This window comes from Oncorhynchus clarkii, chromosome 17 (genome assembly GCF_045791955.1).
Source record: "Oncorhynchus clarkii lewisi isolate Uvic-CL-2024 chromosome 17, UVic_Ocla_1.0, whole genome shotgun sequence".
In the NCBI taxonomy this organism is placed as follows: Eukaryota; Metazoa; Chordata; class Actinopteri; order Salmoniformes; family Salmonidae; genus Oncorhynchus; species Oncorhynchus clarkii.
The window spans coordinates 16,632,206-16,652,587 of record NC_092163.1 but is presented as its reverse complement, the minus strand read 5'-3'; the positions used below and the strand labels follow the sequence as shown (position 1 = coordinate 16,652,587).

General features: G+C 43.7%; 1 protein-coding gene across 5 annotated transcripts in view; it reads right to left on the bottom strand.

The window, feature by feature from the left end:
* Positions 1-20,382, bottom strand: part of LOC139370355 (septin-9-like) — an 88,140-nt gene that overhangs the window by 24,861 nt on the left and 42,897 nt on the right. Inside the window, exon 1 of one of the 5 annotated variants that reach the window (XM_071109783.1) lies at positions 14,814-15,094. The exons of 3 other annotated variants lie outside the window; for them this stretch is intronic. In XM_071109783.1, the coding sequence (XP_070965884.1) occupies positions 14,814-14,895 (82 nt within the window). In that variant the 5' untranslated portion in view covers positions 14,896-15,094. Of the gene's footprint in view, positions 1-9,653; positions 9,724-14,813; positions 15,095-20,382 lie in introns of those variants that run through there. One more of the 5 variants, XM_071109784.1, reaches the window with a different exon arrangement.

Below are 20,382 nucleotides of genomic sequence, written 5' to 3'. Positions count from 1 at the left end.
ATGATTCATCTCCTGCACGACGTCTAATTTGGCCTGATGTTGGGCCATGATGTTTGAATTGTGTGGCCAATGATTAAGCTGGTCCATCCGGGACTGGTCTGTGGGAGAGAAAGAGAGAGCGCTCTTATCCAGGACCACATGTCTCTTCACAAGACAACAGGCCATAAAGAATGAGAACTCCACAGCACCAGTCATCCAATCCACTTTGAAGGTCTCTGGACTTCTGAGGAGATCACAACAGTTAAGCTGCTTCCTCATAACTGGTGCAACACACATTGTGACAGATTCTATTTGCATGGCTCAGATAAGAGACAGTATATGCCTTCTCTACAACCCTTTAGCACATGGATGCCAAGGATGTCTTTGGGAAGAAGCCTAGGCATCATCCGCTTCTTGGTCACACACCGTTACCGATCCGCTTAACACGGTCTGCTCTTTTAAAGTCCCAGTAGCCTGGTCCCAGATCTGCTTGTTCTGTCTTGCCAACTCCATGTGTGTCAATGTCACACCAGGACTTGGAGTTGGCAAAACAGCACAAACAGATCTGGGACCAGGCTAGGGTCTCTGCCCTGTACCGACCAAATGGTCTGATTCTCTCTCTCTCCCCCTCTGTCTCTCTTATTCACCCCACCCCCCCCCCCCCCCTCTCTTTTACAGGATATTACATTTCCATAGCTTTGGCGGCTGTCTCTCTCGCTCTCTCGAGGAGGAAGCAATCGTTAAGTTGTATGCCTTCTGCTGTCTTGAGCAGATATGTGGATGGTAGGATTACATGGGGCAGTGTGGGAGAGGGCTGACGGACAGGCACGGCAGGATGGCACCGGATCCTACTATTGGACATATTGCAGTAGTCACTACTGCCCTAAGAGCAACTCCTCCTCTGTATAGCTTACTGTACAAGACACGCATGCAAGAGGCATTGTAGACTAAATAGAGAGAGAGAGTATTGTAAAGTAATTTACAAAGTTCAATCAGAAAGGCTGGTCTGAATGCAGCCTAACACAATTCACTCGTTTTCCTATTATTCGGTATAGGGAATGAATACAAAACGTATCATCATCAGCATGGCGTTTTGTTCTGCTCTTCCTATTAGTCATGTGTGGAATGTCATTCACCTTACAGCCTATAAGCACGGCCCAAAAACTTGCTGTTTAACCTTAGCCTCACTCTTGCAAATATCACTTTCCTCTCTCTGAACCAAGGGGTGTAAATCTTGGGGTGTATTTATGTCAACTTACCCATGTTCTCTCACTTCCTGTTTTTCAGCAACAGTTTGACTACCACCCACCTCCCCACCACCACCACCACCACCACCAGCTATAATAACCTTCAGGTCTGTCATTGGAACTCATTTCTGGGTTCGATGCCAGCTGCACAGCAAAGGGCTACCGCTCAACAACTACATCATACCAGTCATCCAACAGATTCCCATTCAGAGTGACACACAGAAGCATCCAGGGTCAATGCCCTGCTCAAGGGAACATTGACCGATCTACCACCAGGCCGAAAAACGTGAACTCGATCCCTTCACAGTTCCCCAATAGCTGTCCCTCAACCCATCGAGACCCGTCCCACAGCCCCCCCCCCCCCCCCCCCCACCAAAAAAACAAAAACATTCCCTACCCCCAAGAACTCCACCAACCAAGAGAATGAACTAAAGAGAAAAAAGACAGAAAACAGCAATCAACAATGCAAAAAAATACAACAAAATAATACATTTAAAACAAAGGACATCAAGGACAAAGAACATCTTAACAGCAATGTCAACTGTATATGTTTGTGTGGATGTCTGGCACTATTACATATATGTGTGTGTTCTTGTAAGCGTTTATTTTAATGAGAGTGTGTGTATATGGATGTGTACAAACACCTGCACGGCATCAGCCTCAGGCAAACTGGCATTAGCTTAAAAAAAACATTCAAACGTTCTTGTAATTATGTTAGAAAAATGTTTTTACTTTTATCTCCCACACAACAACTCCACTCCCACCTAACAACCCTCAGCCCATCCCATCTATCTCTGCTGGCCACCCACTTCGGGTTCCTACGCAACATATATCTTTCAACTATGCAGTGATGTTTAACGTACAATTTCAATCTATATAACCGAATAGAATCCACAAATTGTGAGTTGAAGATAAATACTTTTACTAAGAGAATTAGTATATTAGTAATTGACTGACCTGGTCTCTCCAGATCTCCTAACAGTACTATTTATAGGGTCAATTTTAGATCAATGCTATGCATTTTCAGCCATTCCTGAACCTGAGACCAGAAACAGGCTACCTGAGGGCAATACCAAAAGAAATGGTTTATTGATTCTGTATCCTCACAACAAAATCTGCAGAGCTTCGGTGATTTTATGCCCCAAATATTCAACATTTTGTTGGTGGCAAGAATTCTATATAATAATTTAGCTGAAATTCAAGATTTTGTGCTTCTTGCGTTTTTATATACACCCTCTACCATGGAATCGGTACATCAAAAATCTATTTCCAACTATTTTGCAATCTGTATGGCACAGTTGTCAACATCCTGGTCCTCAAATGAAACTGGTCTACTTTCCTATATGCTATTTTTATTCCTCTGCCAGTTTTGATCCTTTATATTGGGCAGACAGACCAGTTCCCTAACTCCTTCCGTTGCCACGTGCCTCCTCCATTTTTGGGGTAATGCTGTAATCAATTGGTTGTACTCTTGGATTGAGCAGACCTTCCCATGCAATTCTCATAACTCCATGAAATACATAACTATATCATTCCAATTTACAATATCATTTAAAAACAAAATACCCTTTTCAAACATATTTTCCATAAATACAGGTATTTTATCAACCAGCACATTTGAGTTCAGCCATAATATTTGTTGTAATATTTGTTCTCTCTTGTCAGGGGGATGAAATTGAAATTGTAGCCAGCTCTGCAATGCTTGTTTGAAAAAGATACTTTGAAAAAAGTATCATTTTCAATTAATCGAAAATGAGACATTGCGATCTGCACAAAAGGCAAAAAGGCCATTTTAAAAAAAATGGATGAGCTTTTCTTAGTAATCTACTTGAGAACCATTTAGGGTTTTAGAGAGAGGTTTAGTGCTTTTATATTTAGTAATCTCAACCCACACAATTCATATTCATTATATAAATAGACACGTTTTATTTTGCCTGGTTTAGCGTCCCAGATAAAGCAAAATATATTTTGCTCATGATTTGAAAAACGAATCATCAGGAGTATGCAGCGCCATAAGTGAGTAAACTGAGATATGACTAAGGAGTTAAATCAGGGCAATTTTTCCATAAATAGACAGGTATTTACCTCTCCATGGTTGCAGGATCTTGTCTATTTTTTCAAGTTCTCTGTTGAAAATCATTGTGGAGAGTTTATATCTTTTGTGATATGAATACCGAATATGTCTACTTCACCACCATCCCATTTTCTAGGTAAACTGCAGGGTCATGTAAAAGTTGTATTTAAAAAAAAAAGATCCAATACTTAATATTGTACACTTACCATAACTAGGTTTTAGTCCAGAGAGCACAGAAAAGTTATCTAGCTTGCGGACTTAATATAACATTTGAGTCATCGGCATACATGGACACCTTTGTTTTTAAGCCTTAGATTTCTAATCCTCTAATGTTGTTATTGGATCTGATTTTAATAGCTAGCATTTTGATGGCCATAACAAATAGATATGGTGACAGCGGGCACCCTTGTTTAACTCTTCTTGACAATTCAAAACTCAGATGTAGTCATAATTTACTATTTTACACCTGGGGTTGCCATACATTATTTTCCCCCATTTTATAAGAGAATTACCGAAAGTGAAAAAAATCCAGGCTTACAATATCAAATGCCTTTTCAAAATCCGCTATGAATACCATTCCTGGCTTCTTATGTTTCATGATGTTCTATTATTTCTAGAATTTGTTGTATATTATCTCTAATGTATCACCCATGTAAAAAAAGTCTGATCAGGATGAACAATGAGTGTTATACATTTCGCTAGTATTTTTGCATCACAACATTGAAGTGTAAGGGGCCTCCAGATTTTTAGATACACTGGGTCTTTATATTTTCCATTCCATTCCTTTAATAATATAAAAATCAGACCTTCCTGCTGAGTACCTGACAGACTACCATTTCTATAGGAATAGTTAAAACAATCTAAGAATGGAGCTTTTAGTATATAAAAAAATACTTGATATACCTCTACCTGTATGCCATCAAGCCCTGGTGGTTTTTCCAGACTGAAAGGATTTAATAGCCTCAAAAAGTTCTTCCTCTGTAATTTGGTCTCATCCTCTTCCACTGATCTTTCTATACATTTGTTCATTTTCCATGTTTTACATTCCTTTGGAAAAAAATCCTTATGATAATCTTCATTCAGTGGGAGAGGATGAGACGGAATAGAGAACATCTGCCTAAAATAATTAGCTTCCTCTTAAAATATAATTCAGACAATCATAGATGACTCAGTCTTCAGTAACGAGTTTCTGCAAATTATTTTTGTTAGCGTTCCTGTATTGGAGATTCAGGAAGAATTTTGTGCATTTTTCTCCATATTCCATCCAGTTTGCTTTATTTTTGTAATAGATTACATTAGATCGTTCTTGAATACGTTCCTCAAGTTATTTTTGTTTCCTCTAACTTATTTTGTATCTCTGAAGTATCATTTTTATTGCTATTTACCTGTACTATTAGTTTAGGGATTTCCCTTCTTAGTCTCGTCTCTAAAGCCAGACACTTATTTTATTATTGGATGAATGACCCCTGAAGGTACATTTAAAAGTATCCCAAACAATAAGGGGATTTGCTGAACGTATATTACACTGGAAAAATTCAGTTATACATTATTGTCTTAGTTAAAAATAAGTTGTCCTCCAGTAAAGTTGGATTAAATTACCCCAAACTATTTAATAACATTCCATATTGCATTCTGTCTCTGCTGTTCAATCAGTGAGACATGTACTTGATTGAACTTGGGTATCAAGAAACATTCCGATTGTAAGGTAGGAGATTATCTGGTCACTTCTCCTGTTTGGTTAAACCCATGCTGGGTACTGTAAAAGTCCTCAAGCAGAAAAAAGTGGAGAGCAATGCTGGACATCCTGTTTCCCAAGAGGACCAAGTCAAGTACAGTGTTTCAAGTTGTATTTGTCATATGTACAGGATAAACAGGGTACACACACCGTCCAACAAAAAGGCTTATTTTCAGGTTCCTTCGGCAACGCAATAATAACAACTAATACAATATAAAAAATAAAGTAAATGGCTCAGTAGAATAGAACAAACATTTTAGCATTAAGCATAATACAGGAAGGGTGAATTATGTGATCTGTGTGATTGAGATAAATAGGCAATGTTTCGGTTGGTAAACACCTGGGGGTCAATGGAAGGCTGAAACAGTCCGTAGAGATGAGGCTAGGTACACTAGGGGGATATACGTAACTGTTCTGTAGTGTACATCCAAGAGGATATCCCACTCACTCAATCTCCCATCCGTCCTTTGAACCAAAGAGAACCAGCTGATTAAGAAGGTCAACGTGCCGCTTTACTGCAATAACACCATAGCATGCGATAGTGTGCTTGAAGAATAGAACGGTGGACAGCACACACGCTTCAGATTAAGGTGGGTGAAGAATGCTACCGGCTCACTTCATCTTTCACTCCTGCCGTCACTCGTCGTCCCCTGAGAATGTGACCTTTGGCCCTGCGCGGCCCAAAGCAGATTGTGTTAAAAGACAGCTTTCCACACGGGAACTTCTGGAACACAAACGATAATGACCTGCCCCCTTTACCCACCAGAGACAGTGGCAGAGAGTGAGAGAGAGAGGGATGGAGGGAGACAATAGAGAGGGCATGAGAGGCGAGGCAGGCCCATGCTGTAAATACAGCGAGTGAGAAAAATGGAGAGAAGGAAACAAAGTTGAGGAAAATATAAGGGGAGGCCCATGCTACAAAGACAAGGTGAAAGACGGAGAGCAAGAGAGAGAGCGAGAGAAAGCGTCAACTAGAGATGGAGTATATGAGAAAGGAGAGAAAGGCCCAGCAGAAGTGCAGCCATTATTGTGCTGTTGAGTGCCATGGCGGACACTGTGTGAGAACCAGCTGCTTTAAGTCATATACCTACCACAACACTATAAAACCCTACAGGCCTCTGAGAAAGAGGGAAGACAGACTGAAAGGAACCCAGCCACAGAGTCATCCAGAGCAGCATTATAGGGAACTGGTGTATGGCAGACACACAACCATGAAGTGGGAAGTTGGGTGGTTTAAAATAATATTGTATCCCCACTGAAAACTGTTACTCTTCCTTATAAGAGGAAAATGTAATTACGTTCAGAGTGGAGCAATGAGACGATAAGGTGCCCTGAGACAAGGCCTGAGAAGACACGGTGGGGAATATTTTTCCAAGATATTCGTTTCATTTCATGCTGCAATTAGCTACACATAAAAATGTGTTTCCAATTAGTTTTATTAGCCAGCTGCCCCCTTTATATTTCCACACATTTTGTTATTGGAAGATATGCAATTATGATCACTCCCATTGCCAACAACAACCACAGAAGTCAAATTAATATTCCTTCAAGCGTTAATAAGGGGCTTAAATAGACTTAAGAAAAAAGGGTTTACAGATGTCTGGACATGAATCAAGTTGTTTGCTCATATCTCCTAAGTAGTGTGTTCTACAGGGCCAGAAACATTGATCTAATTTCCCTGTTAACGACCTGACCGTGTTCCACTACGTAAGAGTCATCACACAACAGGGTTCAAACAGACTGTTGGCTGTACCCTTCAGGCAGCACAAACAGAGGCGGCCAGCAAAGAGGACGTACGGGAATCGAAGGAAGAAATCCTGCTACACCAGAGCTAGACCTAATAGTCTCCAATTCTGATCTAGAGAGAGCACTGAGGAATTAATGACGGCTGCAATGACTGGCTAGCTAATGTCAAGCTAAGGTTACACATAACCCAGAAGCTATTCCTCTAAAAAAAATAATAATAATCATTCGGACTGATACTTTGACACTGTAAATGGAGTCAATAGATAGCAGGCATGTGTTGTTGACGAACACCGCGCCAACGAGGACCATGTGTACTTCATCACCTGGTACTGTTAAAAACAATCATGACGGACGTCCTATCATGTCGTTGTCATCATGACTCTGTGTAGCGGTCACAAGGCAGGGGGGGGGGGGGCATAGCCTGCTGTGCACATGCTGCCACAGGCCCCTCGCTGTCTCGCCCTGCACACCAACAACTGTCGCCCATAGCAGGAAATGACATGTTTGCCGTTCCTCCCTATCTTGTCCTCCTTCCACCCACCTCTCACATACACTAACAGTAGTGTTAACCTCGCAGTGGGGTCTGGAGGATGGACTCCTCTGTCATTGGATGAGAAAAGGAGAGGCTGTTTAAGAACACGATTCATTGTGGTGTTTATGGCATAACAGGCCACAGATCCACCTCTTAAGAGCTCTCTACCCCCAGGATAGTCACCCGAACAGGGTCTGGCTCACTAGAGGGAAAACATGACCTATTTATTTTAATAGAGTGAAATGGGACAGATTTTTTGGCTTTCCCGTTGTAAAGTGTTTAGCCACGTTCATTCCTGCCACCTTGCCTGAATAGTAACGAAAGCATGAAACAATGGCGGACGTATTAGCGAAAGGTTACACTGTAATCACAATGCAACTACTCCCTTGTGGGCTAATGTAGCTAATTAACGGTTGGTTTATTGTGTTGATGGCTAATAACTGTAGCGGCTAGCCTGGAAGCTGTAAACACATTACAGCTTAATAGGTTTTAATGTTAGGTCAGTGTCTCCTACTCTAAAGCGTCGGTGAAAGAATGAATGATGGACTAAAGACATGGAACAGGGTTGGTTATGTTCCCTCTTGACACTGCAGAAATACGTATTCGAGGTTTCTGTATTCCTATTTGTTGGTTGAGTTTACATATCAACAAGGTGTTATGACATTGGCCATGCTTGCAGATAGTGGGAGATGTGGAACGTAAATTCTTCCGGGTCTGATATTGACACGCAAGCGGTAGGTCACGTTCTGAAATAGAATATTCTACTTTCATATTTACAATGTGTACCTATGTACCTGTCCTGATGTGTATACACACTGAGTATACAAAACATTATGAGCACCTGCTCCTTCCATGACAGACTGACCAGGTGAAAGCTATGACCCATTTTTGATGTAACTTGCTAAATCCACATCAAATCAGTGTAGATGAAGAAGAGACCGGTTAAACGTGGATTTTTAAGCCTTGAGACAGTTGAGACATGGATTGTGTATGTGTGCCTTTCAGAGTGTGAATGGGCAAAGACCATGAAAATCTAAGTGCCTTTGAACAGCATATGGTAGTAGGTGCCAGGCACACCCAGTTTGTGTCAAGAACTGCAACGCTGCTGTTTTTTTTTTCAGGAATGGTCTACCACCCCAAGGACATCCAGCCAATTTGGCACCTGTGGGAAGCATTGGAGTCAACATGGGCCAGCATCCCTTGTGGAACGCTTTCAACACTTCGTAGAGTCCATGCCCCAACGAATTGAGGCTGTTCCGAGTGCAAAAGTGTGTGACCTCAGTGTCACTCCTTGGCCATATAGGGATATAGTGTGGCTGACACCAAGGCAAGGACATCTAGAACATCTGACTACATGCTACACTGCTGCGTCTTGTTCTACTGTCTTCAATGATAGTTGTCCATTGGTGGATTGTGTACAATACAACCTGTTAAAGGCTGGGTAAAATGGAGGTCATGTGACCAAAGCTGGAACTACTGCAAATGGAAGCAATATGGCTGATATTTTAACAGCAGAAACAGGGAACGGAACATGGTCAGTCACATAAGGTGGGGCACAAACATGGTTCTTTCTTTCTTGAGGAGGCAAGTGAAGCGGAGGGGCTGGGTTGGAAGGAATGGAAAAGTCTCATGCAGAAAATGTGTCCTGACGCTTCAACTCACCTTGAACTTGCTACAGCAATCCACCAGAGAGCAGATGCATGGGGTTGCCAAAATTAAATCATGTCGAAAAGTTGGCCTCTACATCTTACTTACTAATCCACTGTAATGTATCAAAGTCAAGCTAAAACAATCCCTGATGGGATAAAAAAAAAAAGAGGGAACTGAAGAAAAAAAGAGAAACATACCAGGGACCTTAAAAACACAGGGAGCAATTAAGACTAACATGATTGGTCAATAAATACTCCCCCCATCCATTTTAGCAGATTGATTATTCAATCTGAATGGAGCCGAGCAGACAAAGGAAAGAGGGAGAAGACAGTGGGGGATGAGAAACAGAGGGGGTAACCTAAAGGAGGGGGAGCAGTAACCCCCCCCCCCCCCAGAAAGCACAATGGAACAAGAGAAAGACAGATAGAAAAAGGTCTGGTCTGAATATTGACACCTTTCCAATCCCTGACAAATACAGCTGTCACACACTACACGCTTCAGCTCCAAAACCCAGTCCAGACAGGACACCTGGCAAACTAACTTTGACAAACACACACTCGCACGCATTCAACTACCCCTCTTTCCCTTTCTATCACTCCTCCAGCTTCTCTACAGAAGGAAATCACACACGGTCAGAGAAACAAGAAGCCGTAGCATGTTATGAATGAACAGAAAACCAGAGACACTCACCCCAGCCTCACTTTCTCTCTTCCTCCTCTCTTTCCTCTCAACCACCCTGATTTCTGCTCCAGCTGGGCAGGCTCTGCTTCTGCTCCCAGGCCCCGCCCCCACAGCCTGGTCACATGACCCACCACTCTACACCCCAGCCAGGCGGCCAGCAGCAGGCATGCCACACCCCTCATTCAGGGAGAGTTGAATGGGGAGCATTGTGAATGTGCTGGACACAGCCAGTGTGTGTGTATATATGTGTGTGTGTGTGTGTGTGTGTGGGGGGGGGGTGTTTGTCAGGAAAAGTGAGTTTGTGTAAGAGGTGGAAACGGAAATATTAAACAGAACATGTGTGACAGTTTGCACGTGCTTGAAAAGGAAATATATGTTTTTGTAACAAATGTGTATTCAGTGAAGGGGTGTGTATGTGTGTTGATTTCTATCTGTCCCTTCCCTCCCAGGGCAGTGTGTCTCTCCCTGTGTGTGTGTGTGTGTGTGTGTGTGTGTGTGTGTGTGTGTGTGTGTGTGTGTGTGTGTGTGTGTGTGTGTGTGTGTGTGTGTGTGTGTGGGGGTGTGTTTGTACTGTGAGGAGGACACTGGGTCATCTCTCCTCCTGGCTCCTTCTCCTCCTGGGCTACAATGAGTCTCCATCCATCACATTAATGCCTGCCTCTCACAGCCCCATGACTAAAGGAATACGTCCCAGATAACAAATGAATGCCATCCCATAGAGTCATCAGACTCAGCATGAAACATTCTATGGGAAACAGCTCTGTCGACTTTAATTCGAAACATTATGAACTGTCGAAGAGTACAATGTGTGATTTCCTTTTGGTCTCATACGTTCACTTGTTGCATGCGATAACTGCTTGGTTTTTCATCATGTACATCTACATACACTGAAATGAATTAGTGTGGTATTTTCATAGCTCCATTCACTTGTTGTGTAGGGCTATCCATGTGTGGAATTGTGTCTATCGGAAATCTGCATTCACACAATAAAAGACACAATCCTTTCAACGCTGAAACAACACGCCTCTTTCTTATCCGATTGCTGGAGTTAAGAGATCATTTGTTTTATCTCAAGCGGGTGGAAAGATGGAAAGAGAAACATCTCAGTACTGCACTTATCCAACAAGCTCCCCCCTCCCCCCCCCCCCCCCCCCCCACACACACATTTGCAAGCTGATGCGAGGCCCAAGAGATGTTGTTTTCTCATATTCAGCACAAACGCCTACCTTCCTGTCATGGTTTCGGTGGTTTGTGTATGTATTGGACCACATGGTTTGTGCACCTGGCCCTATTGGCATCCGGTCTCAGTGAGAGATAGATATGAGAGAGTATGTTGTCTTCTACTGAACTAATACAGATCATCACCTGCATGCTCTTCGGTTGAGGCTGTGTCTGTTTATTCTCCCAAGAAAATACTCATATTGAAGCTAGGCAGTTGCATGTGGTTTCTGATTCAATGTAGGGCAGGTTCTGCAGTATGCACTGATTTGTCCATGATTTGTTCATCCGCAGCGTAAAACACTGCAGCACAAACGTTGTTTGTTTGTTTGTTTGTTTGCTTTCCCTTGTCTTGTGAGAACCCAGAGATCATGTGACTGAATCAATGACCGCCATGCATTTAGTTAGTTCTGTGGAAAAGCAGCTAGTTCGGGATAATCGCCCTGTCATAATGGGCAAATTCTAATTGGAACTCAAGCTTTGCTCATTGACTGAGTCTATTTCAGTGCTCCAATTCATTGCAAAATAACTAAGTCACCGGCCCATAGAAATAGACGCCCTAGAACAGCCATCCTTCGATTACTAGTGTTCGCTCATGACCATAGCAACTGATCCGAGTCCAGCTCTTCAGCCCTTCAGCTAATAGACCTCAGAATACCTTTTTGGCAAAGAGAAGCTCTGTGGGTGAGAGATCACATTGACTTCCGTCCTTATCTTGATTACATGCCACGATAACGAGATGAGACCCTGGAGCCACTTCCTTGTTTTGCAGTTGCAAACAAACATTTGAATTATTGTGCCAGAACCTTATTAAATGACCCAGCTCTTAAGCGGCTGTTGCTCCGCTGGCTGAACATTTCTCCAGAGCTTTGTTTGTCATTCTGTTTGTTTTGTCATTTACCCCACTTCTGGAGGCCATTTTGAGGCCAGATTCGTATAATCACATCAAACTGTGTGGGCCGAACAGGCAACTGGAGACCCATGCAGGCACAGCCCCAGAGGCGAGCTCTCTGATTGGACTAGAGGTCAGGTCTGATTGGAGGAGGCCCACACAGTGATTAGAACACATGGAGCTGATTAACCAAGTCACCTCAATGACTCAGCAGAGAGAGTGACTCACACAGACATACAGCCTCCCACCCAGAGAGATGGAAGAAGGGATGAAGAAGGGATAAAGAAGGACAGCGGAGGAGGAGGGAGAGAACATCTGGCCAAGCTTATCTGGGAAGGAGAGAAACAAGCGACTTCCTGTTGAGCTGTAGCCGAGGCTGCTCTGCTCCCCTGTGATACAGATGGAGACCGCATGTGAGGATGCATGCAACCAGATGAAAACAGCTGAGGCCTGGGTGCATCTCTCTAGTCCAAAGTGGCTTCCTCTCCTTGTCTCCTTCTCTCCGTCCACACTTATCTGAGGGAACCGGATAAGTGACAGCAAATTCCCACTAGGATTAGATCAGTGTAGGTGAAGGAAAGCAGACGGAGAGAGGTAGCCCCTTTACACTATTGACATGAACCCATAATCTCATGGCACCACATAGGAGACATAGTATAGGCAGAAAAAGGCCAGTTTGGAGTTCATTTTAGGGACAGACTTATTCCTGACTGTGTGAACAGAACAGGATAAACTCTGACCTTGGTCACATGGTCAGGAAAATCCCTAGCCCTACTTGTTCTTCTCTCGCTACCCTGAAGACATGACGTTCGTGCAGTCCATTTCTAATCCTCCTCCATATACACACACTGTATTACTTCCTCGGGGACTGTGCTGCACTCCAGCAACGCTACACGATCCCTCCAACTCTGCTCCTGACTCACCTCAGACCTCAGCTTGTATGTTGCTCTTCAAGGTTACAATAACCCTGGCCTTGTTTGCTTTCATCTGCACACACACACACACACACACACACACGCACACACACACACACACACACACACACACACACACACACACACACACACACACACACACACACACACACACACACACACACACACACACACACACACACACACACACACACTTTTGAAAGACACATGCGCCTGTTGTTTGAACAGCGGCCGCAAAGTAGATAAACTGTTGGAATTTGTGGTCAGAGGTTTGTTTAAGCCAAGGTGTTTATCTAGTGGCTTGTTTCCCCTCAGTTTTATAGTGTTAGGATACTTCCCAGCTGTGTTACTTAACAGAGCCAAATAACCCCCATATAGATAGATACATACACTACCGTTCAAAAGTTTGGGATCACTTAGAAATGTCCTTGTTAGTGAAAGAAAGGCACATTTTTTTGTCCATTAAAATAACATCAAATTGATCAGAAATACAGTGTAGACATTGTTAATGTTGTAAATGACTATTGTAACTGGAAACGGCAGATTTTTAATGGAATATCTACATAGGCGTACAGAGGCCCATTATCAGCAAGCCTGTGTTCCAATGGCACGTTATGTTAGCTAATCCAGGTTTATCATTTTAAAAAGCTAATTGATCATTAGAAAACCCTTTTGCAATTATGTTAGCACGGCTGAAAACTGTTGTCCTGATTTAAAGAAGCAATAAAACTGGCCTTTAGATGAGTTGAGTATCTGGAGCATCAGCATGTGTGGGTTCGATTACAGGGTCAAAATGGCCAGAAACAAAAAAAAATATTCTGAAACTTGTTAGTCTATTCTTGAAATTAAGGCTATTCCATGCTAGAAATTGCCAAGAAACTGTAGATCTCGTACAACGCTGTGTACTACTCCTTTCACAGAACAGCGCAAACTGGCCCTAACCAGAATAGAAAGAGGAGTGGAAGACCCCGGTGCACAATTGAGCAAGAGGACAAGTACATTAGAGTGTCTAGTTTGAGAAACAGACGTCTCACAAGTCCTCAACTGGCAGCTTCATTAAATAGTACCCGCAAAACACCAGTCTCAACGTCAACAGTGAAGAGGCGACTCCTGGATGCTGGCCTTCTAGGCAGAGTTCCTCTGTCCAGTGTCTGTGTTCTTTTGCCCATCTTAATCTTTTCTTTTTATTGGCCAGTCTGAGATATGGCGTTTTCTTTGCAACTCTGCCTAGAAGGCCAACCTTAACAAAGTCTACACTGTATTTCTGATCAATTTGATGTTATTTTAATGGACAAAACATTTTTTTGAAAGAAAAGCACAAGGACATTTCTAAGTGACCCCAAACTTTTGAACGGCTAATAAAAGGCCCAGGCCTTGTTTGCTTTCATCTGCACACACACACACACACACACACACACACACACACACACACACACACACACACACACACACACACACACACACACACACACACACACACACACACACACACACACACACACACACACAGTAGATAGAGAGAGCTAGAGAGTGAGAGAGAGCGAGCTGTTGAGTCTGCTATACTGCAAGGCTAGCATGTACAAGGATTCCATCAAACCCACATTATAAGCATGCAGACTCAGACATAACACATACTGTGTATATGCACAAACTATTCAACTCCACTATCGACACAAGGAAATTCTTAGTGATACATAACTCAACTGTGGACATGGAGCCTTAACGCAACATACAAGAGTAGCACGAAACTGCACAGATGACAAAACAACACTTCAAGGAGAGAGAAATCAATGCAGACCCTATGCGGCCTCACCTCATCTAAACTGAGGTTTTAGGGGGAGGAGAGGAACTTATTAAAAAGTATCTTGGGATGTCCCTGAATCCCTTTCCATTTACTCAGCGTCTAAAGTAGAGTTACACAACATGTAGCCCTGATTGGCCTTAATAGAAACCAGTTGTCTCAGTCACACCAGTTGCAACAGCCCTCCCCCTTCCTTCACCAAGTTTGCATCCCAAATGACACCCTATTCCCTACATAGTGCACTACTTTTGACCAGAACCCTATGGACCCTGGTCAAAAGTAGTGCACCATGTAGGGAATAGGTTACCAACAGCCATACTCACAGAGGACCTCCATCTCAGGGTTAATGTGCATCTCTGCACCACATGCAGCCATGTCTTCCAATCGCAGTCCCAGTCGAAGCATCACAGAACAGACTATTCCGACGTGGAAGTACAAAAAAAATCCTCAATAAAATTCCCAACTGCTTCCCAAACCTAAACTCTTCACTGTGACAGCTGGGAGTGACTGGGAGCGCTTGAGATCTAATGCCCTATTTCTGTAACTCTCCCTCTTCCCGATGTTCCCAACTCAACGTTTCTTACCCGGAGCCTCAAGACTGAACAATAAACAGAGCTCCACGGATCGGATTGGCCTTCCGGGGGAATCCCTGCCCCTAATTCCAGCTGGAATTCTAGGGGGAGTCAGATGACTCAGCTTGGAATGGAGGAGAAGAAAGAGAGGAAGACGGGACTCTGATTACATACTTTCTCTCTGTGCGGTCGTTCCAGAAAACTTCCCAGAGTTATGAGGATAATTATCCATAATAGAAACCTTGCCATGTGCTGAACTGGGAGAGACACAGAGAGAGAGAGCTTATCAGTGTTACAGTAAATTAATACCAAAAGATCTAGTCATAACATAAGTTGTCAAAGTTTTTTCCAATTACAGCTTTACTGTAAGTTGGATGATTTAAATGGTGTAGCCTGTTTCTAAAAGATATATCAGTACAGTCTAGAAAGGGAGAACAGGACTAACCGTAGACGTGTGTACTACTGTACTCAAAACAGCCTCTACTTTGTCGGCAATTCAATGACTTTACTTAGCTAACCAACACTGCATACTGTCAGAGGCAGTACCGTTGCCCTTTCCCCTACATCTTCAGCTGCTCTTGTTTGTTCCGTCTTCTCTCCCCTGTGTCTCATCACTGAGTACAAAGGTGAAAGTTCACCCAGAGTTCCTCTGAACTTTAGCTAAATTGAAAAAGCTAGCTACGTCCACAGGATAATGACTCCCAATGTAGCGGTGTTAGCTGTGCTTAGGCAATAGAGGACTAGCCGTTCGCCATGGAGGTGAGAAGCCAGTCAGGCAACTAAGCAGTGTGTGTATGTGCGCGTGCGTGTTCGTGTGCGTGCTAACCCAGTGTTGTTTGATCTAGGGCTGTTCAGAGGGGATTAGGGTTTAAGTCTAGTCATAATATGACCCCTGTCAAACACACCTCGAGGTACTGTGCCGTGCGCCAATGGGTGCGATGATGACTCCATTATGAAGAGTGGTCTCATTCACCTCAATGTAAAGTGAGCATCAGCTAGGAAGTAGTTGCCGTGGCGATTATCAGCATGGGGCACCAGCCTGTTTAACTGACACCATGTTGGCCCTACAGTACTTCCATTACTTCCTGAGGAAATTGGTTGAATGACAGATCACATCAAACAAACCTGGAGGGGCCTATACGACCAAATCAATGAGATCTGTCAGTGAGACACTTATTTAACATGGATTCATGTCTTTGTGTTTTACGTTTTTTAAATAATTGAAGATGAGTAAACGATTGATCATAAAAAGTAACTGGTTTCCACTTCTATTGAACGTCTAAGGATCAATAACTCCTTGCAGTACTGTGTCCCCCCCCCAATGGCTGATAAAATTAGGATCACAGAACATAGACTTGAATGGGGATGCCCGTTCTAGTAATTATATTTCTATGGTGGCTGATGACTATTATTATGGTACCTCCTTAGGAGAGGTCCAGCAGGGAGAGGTGGTGTACTGACCCCACACATACCCTGCCCAGCCCCCCCATCTGCCCCCTGCCCAGCCTAGCAGATGGCACAATAGCGGTACGTATTGGCCATCTGTCCAGTGCCCACTCACAATTTGTGTGCACACACACTCACACTCACTCAATCTCTGGCCACACAGCAACGACCGCTGGTTACTGCCCAAGACAAGACCTATACATGACGTCAATATCTGGGAACATCGTATTGTTAAGGTGAAAAAGAGAGTAATTACAGCAAAAACACCATTATCATTCCAAACATGGCCCTTATCAGCCAGAGAATGAGGGAAACCTCATTAGCAGAGGATGTTGAGAGCTGAGGCACTGACCCAAAGTGGACCTTCTCTTTGTTAACCAGCTGTACAGTTGGCAAAAAGGAGAAATACTGAGCTCATCCTGGTCAGCCCGTAGCAGCTGGGTGCAGTTTATAAGCAGGACCAGACAGGACCAGACAGTACCAGACAGACACCTCTTCAAGATAAACCAGAATAAACGAGATAAAAGACTGTGGTAGAGGCAGGGGAGGGTCCAGACACTGGTAGTGATGATAGTTTTTGGCTGGTGGTCAGTGGGTCAGGAAAAGGTCCTGGCCCTACCTATTTTGTACGGTTGTGACTAGTGTCAGGCCAGCTTGACCAGCATTCAGAGAACTCACTGAGGAAGACAAGGGTGGGGACTGGGAGATAGTGGCTCAGGGAGACTGGAAATAGGAGGAAGGGGGAACTGGGGTTGCTTTAGTGGAGTGTATGGGCGTGTGTGTGTGCTGCATGGGAACCTTCTTTAACCCCTGATTTCCACCAGGCGGAGCAGAGTAAACAGAAGCTTCCGGAAACCTTATCTGGGGGACCCTGTCTGGTTTCCACTTCTCTCAGCTCAGCTCTACCCTCAGGGGAAGCGCTCAATACACACAGGCAGACACAGGCTTTCCACTGACCCAGTCAGAGTCCACAGCCTCCAAAACACGTTCAATCACATCAGGAATAAATCCTACAAAACACAAGCAGACACATTCATTCAGTTTTTATAGAACAATGTGTGAGTGAGAGAAGAGAAAGGCGGGAGAGAATGAAAGAAACAGAGTAGATAAGAGAATAAGAGATTACTTAAGAGTACTTAAAAATACACCTTTAATTACTGTCTACATGCCCTCAGCAATGTCCTATATAAGATGCAAGCATTACCTGCAAGCCAGGTCCCATAGCTATCTCCCCTAAGTCATACCCTAACCCTACACTCCACCTGTCATACTGCACCTCCTGCTGGCCACTCTGAGCTCTGCGCCCACAGACAACATCATGAGCAAACGCTGCTATCCCTCAGGGGAGCTGAAAGTGAGTGGCCAACACTGCAGTCTAATGACCTCAGTCTGTGGTTTTCCTAGCCCGCTAACGCTAACCCTGAGAGGTTTGGAACCTGTAAACAGTTTAACATGAGCCATGATGATACGCTCTGGCAGACAGCCTCCTCTACTCAATTCAATTTCAATTTAAGGGGCTTTATTGGCATGGGAAACATATGTTAACATTGCCAAAGCAAGTGAAGTAGATAAACAAAAGTGAACTAAACAATAGAAATTAAGGGTAAACATTACACTCACAGAAGTTCCAAAAGAGTAGACATTTCAGACATCTCTCTCTCTCTCGCTCTCATAATGACACAGCAGGTCATGCTGAGTGCAATTAAACTGTGAGACGCCTGACCACTGTCTGAGGGGGTGTGTGTGTGCGTACGTGCATGTGTGTGTGTGTGTGTCATAGTCCTTCCTTGTCATCAAGATGTGTTAAGAACACCCAATAAGCATCATTTCCAGTTCAGTATCTGCCTGGTTAAAATGAGTGGGGCCTCCTTTCTCTCCTCGTACCATAGTGACTTGGTGAATGACTTCATGAATACCCTGCGAGCGAGAGAGAGGCATCTCTTGCTATGATGGATACCAGGGGCGTATTCATTACGCCCGATTCTGTTGCAACATTTCTTTTAAGCGGGAAGCAAACGAGACGGGACCGAACTGAATTAGTCCAATAGAAACTATAGTTTTGCTCCGTTTGCTTCCGTTTGGTTCTTAAACGGTAAACGGTTTCCGTAATGAATACACCACAGGCCCTGCTGTCAAGAGCTGCTTTACTACAGCGACTTTACCTGAGATACCAATCGGAGTGCTTCAACTAAGACTAAGAAGCTGGAGAAGGTTTAAAACCACATAGCGCTGTAGGTCATTCTAGTTCCACATATGTGACAAGGCATGGAATGACATGGGGAAGGGGAAACTGAATACAGTACATTAGAATCCTAGGGAATTAGTGAGGTAAAGGTAAAGATTCTTACTTTGGGAATGTTGACACTCGATTTCACAGTACAGGCCCAGTGTGTGTGTGTGTGTGTCAGAGACTAACTAGCGCGATGTTAGCCAGATGGGAATGGCGGTCCCCCTATTCCCTAAACGTTCCTCTTGGGGGGTCCACTGCTAATCATGTTAATCAGCCTGGGATCTCCCTACCCTTCTGTCTCTCTCACTGTGTGTGTGTGTGTGTGTGTGTGTGTGTGTGTGTGTGTGTGTGTGTGTGTGTGTGTGTGTGTGTGTGTGTGTGTGTGTGTGTGGAGGGATTCTGTGTAGAAAGGGGATAGTGGGGCCCTCATCTGGTGTGACGCTGCAGAAGGTCACATGGGGGTACAAGGGTGTAGGGGACCGGGACAGACAACACACAGGCAGGCCACCAGAGGAGAATGACGGGGCATGGAGGAGAACAGTGAGAGGAGTGGGTCACGGAACAATCAAAATCCTTCGTCACAACTTTGTTGATCAATCAAACATGTCAGTTCAGGGCCAATGAGACACTATGAGGATTTATATAAACAAATCCAATGCTGGGTTAGAGGGCTTGAAGTGGCAGAACTGATGGCATAACCAAGCACCCACCAGGACAGAGTGGTCAAGTTGAATCTCAATGGGAATTCCTCCCTGTATTGTTACAGTATAATATAACAGTAATCTGCAGTCTAATGGACCTCTGGTTCTACGGAGGTCAAAGGGTAGCCTAGTGGTTAGAGTGTTGGGCCAGTAACTGAAAGGTTGCTAGATCGAATCCCTGAGCTGACAAGGTAAAAATCTGTAGTTCTGCCCCTGAACAAGGCAGTTGGCCTACCGGGGAACAGTGGGTTTTCATTGTAAATAACAATTTGTTCTTAACTGACTTGCCCTGTTAAATAAAATAAAAAGGGTAGTCAATCAAGGCAAATCATAACCCTGTCAATTTACTGTTTAGTTCAATGTAGATGTGTGATTGGGAGCAACAGTGCACTGATTCAATTAAAGAGTCTTCCAATTTATTCTGCAGGACATATAAAACATGTTATTTTGTGTTCTACAAACATTAGTTACCTGTTGATATTTAGAGCCACCTACAGAGATCAGAGACGGACATTTTGATCCTAGAAACAAACAAAAAATGTATCCAGATGTACTCTGTTGTGGTGAGATCACACAACTGGCTGGAAGTGCAACTGACTCAGATCACATGACCCAGGCTGCGAGAGGAAGAGAGGCGAGGTCAGGACGAGGGGAAACAATCGCCCTGACGGACAGCACACGGAAGGAAGCCCGGGAAACCAGAGTGTGTGTCCCTGATGTCACTACCCGTTTGAAAAACTGAATGGACAGGAAAACGGCTTATCACTCAGAAAAACACAGCTGACAGTTACTTGGAAAATTTCAAACAAGGCACGGAGTCAACCTTCTGTACACCAATGTAAAGAGTTTCATATCCACCATTATCTAGTTGGATGAAAGAGGATCAATCTCTCTTATAAGTCACTTGTGAAACCACCACATCTATCACTCATAGTCACCTATT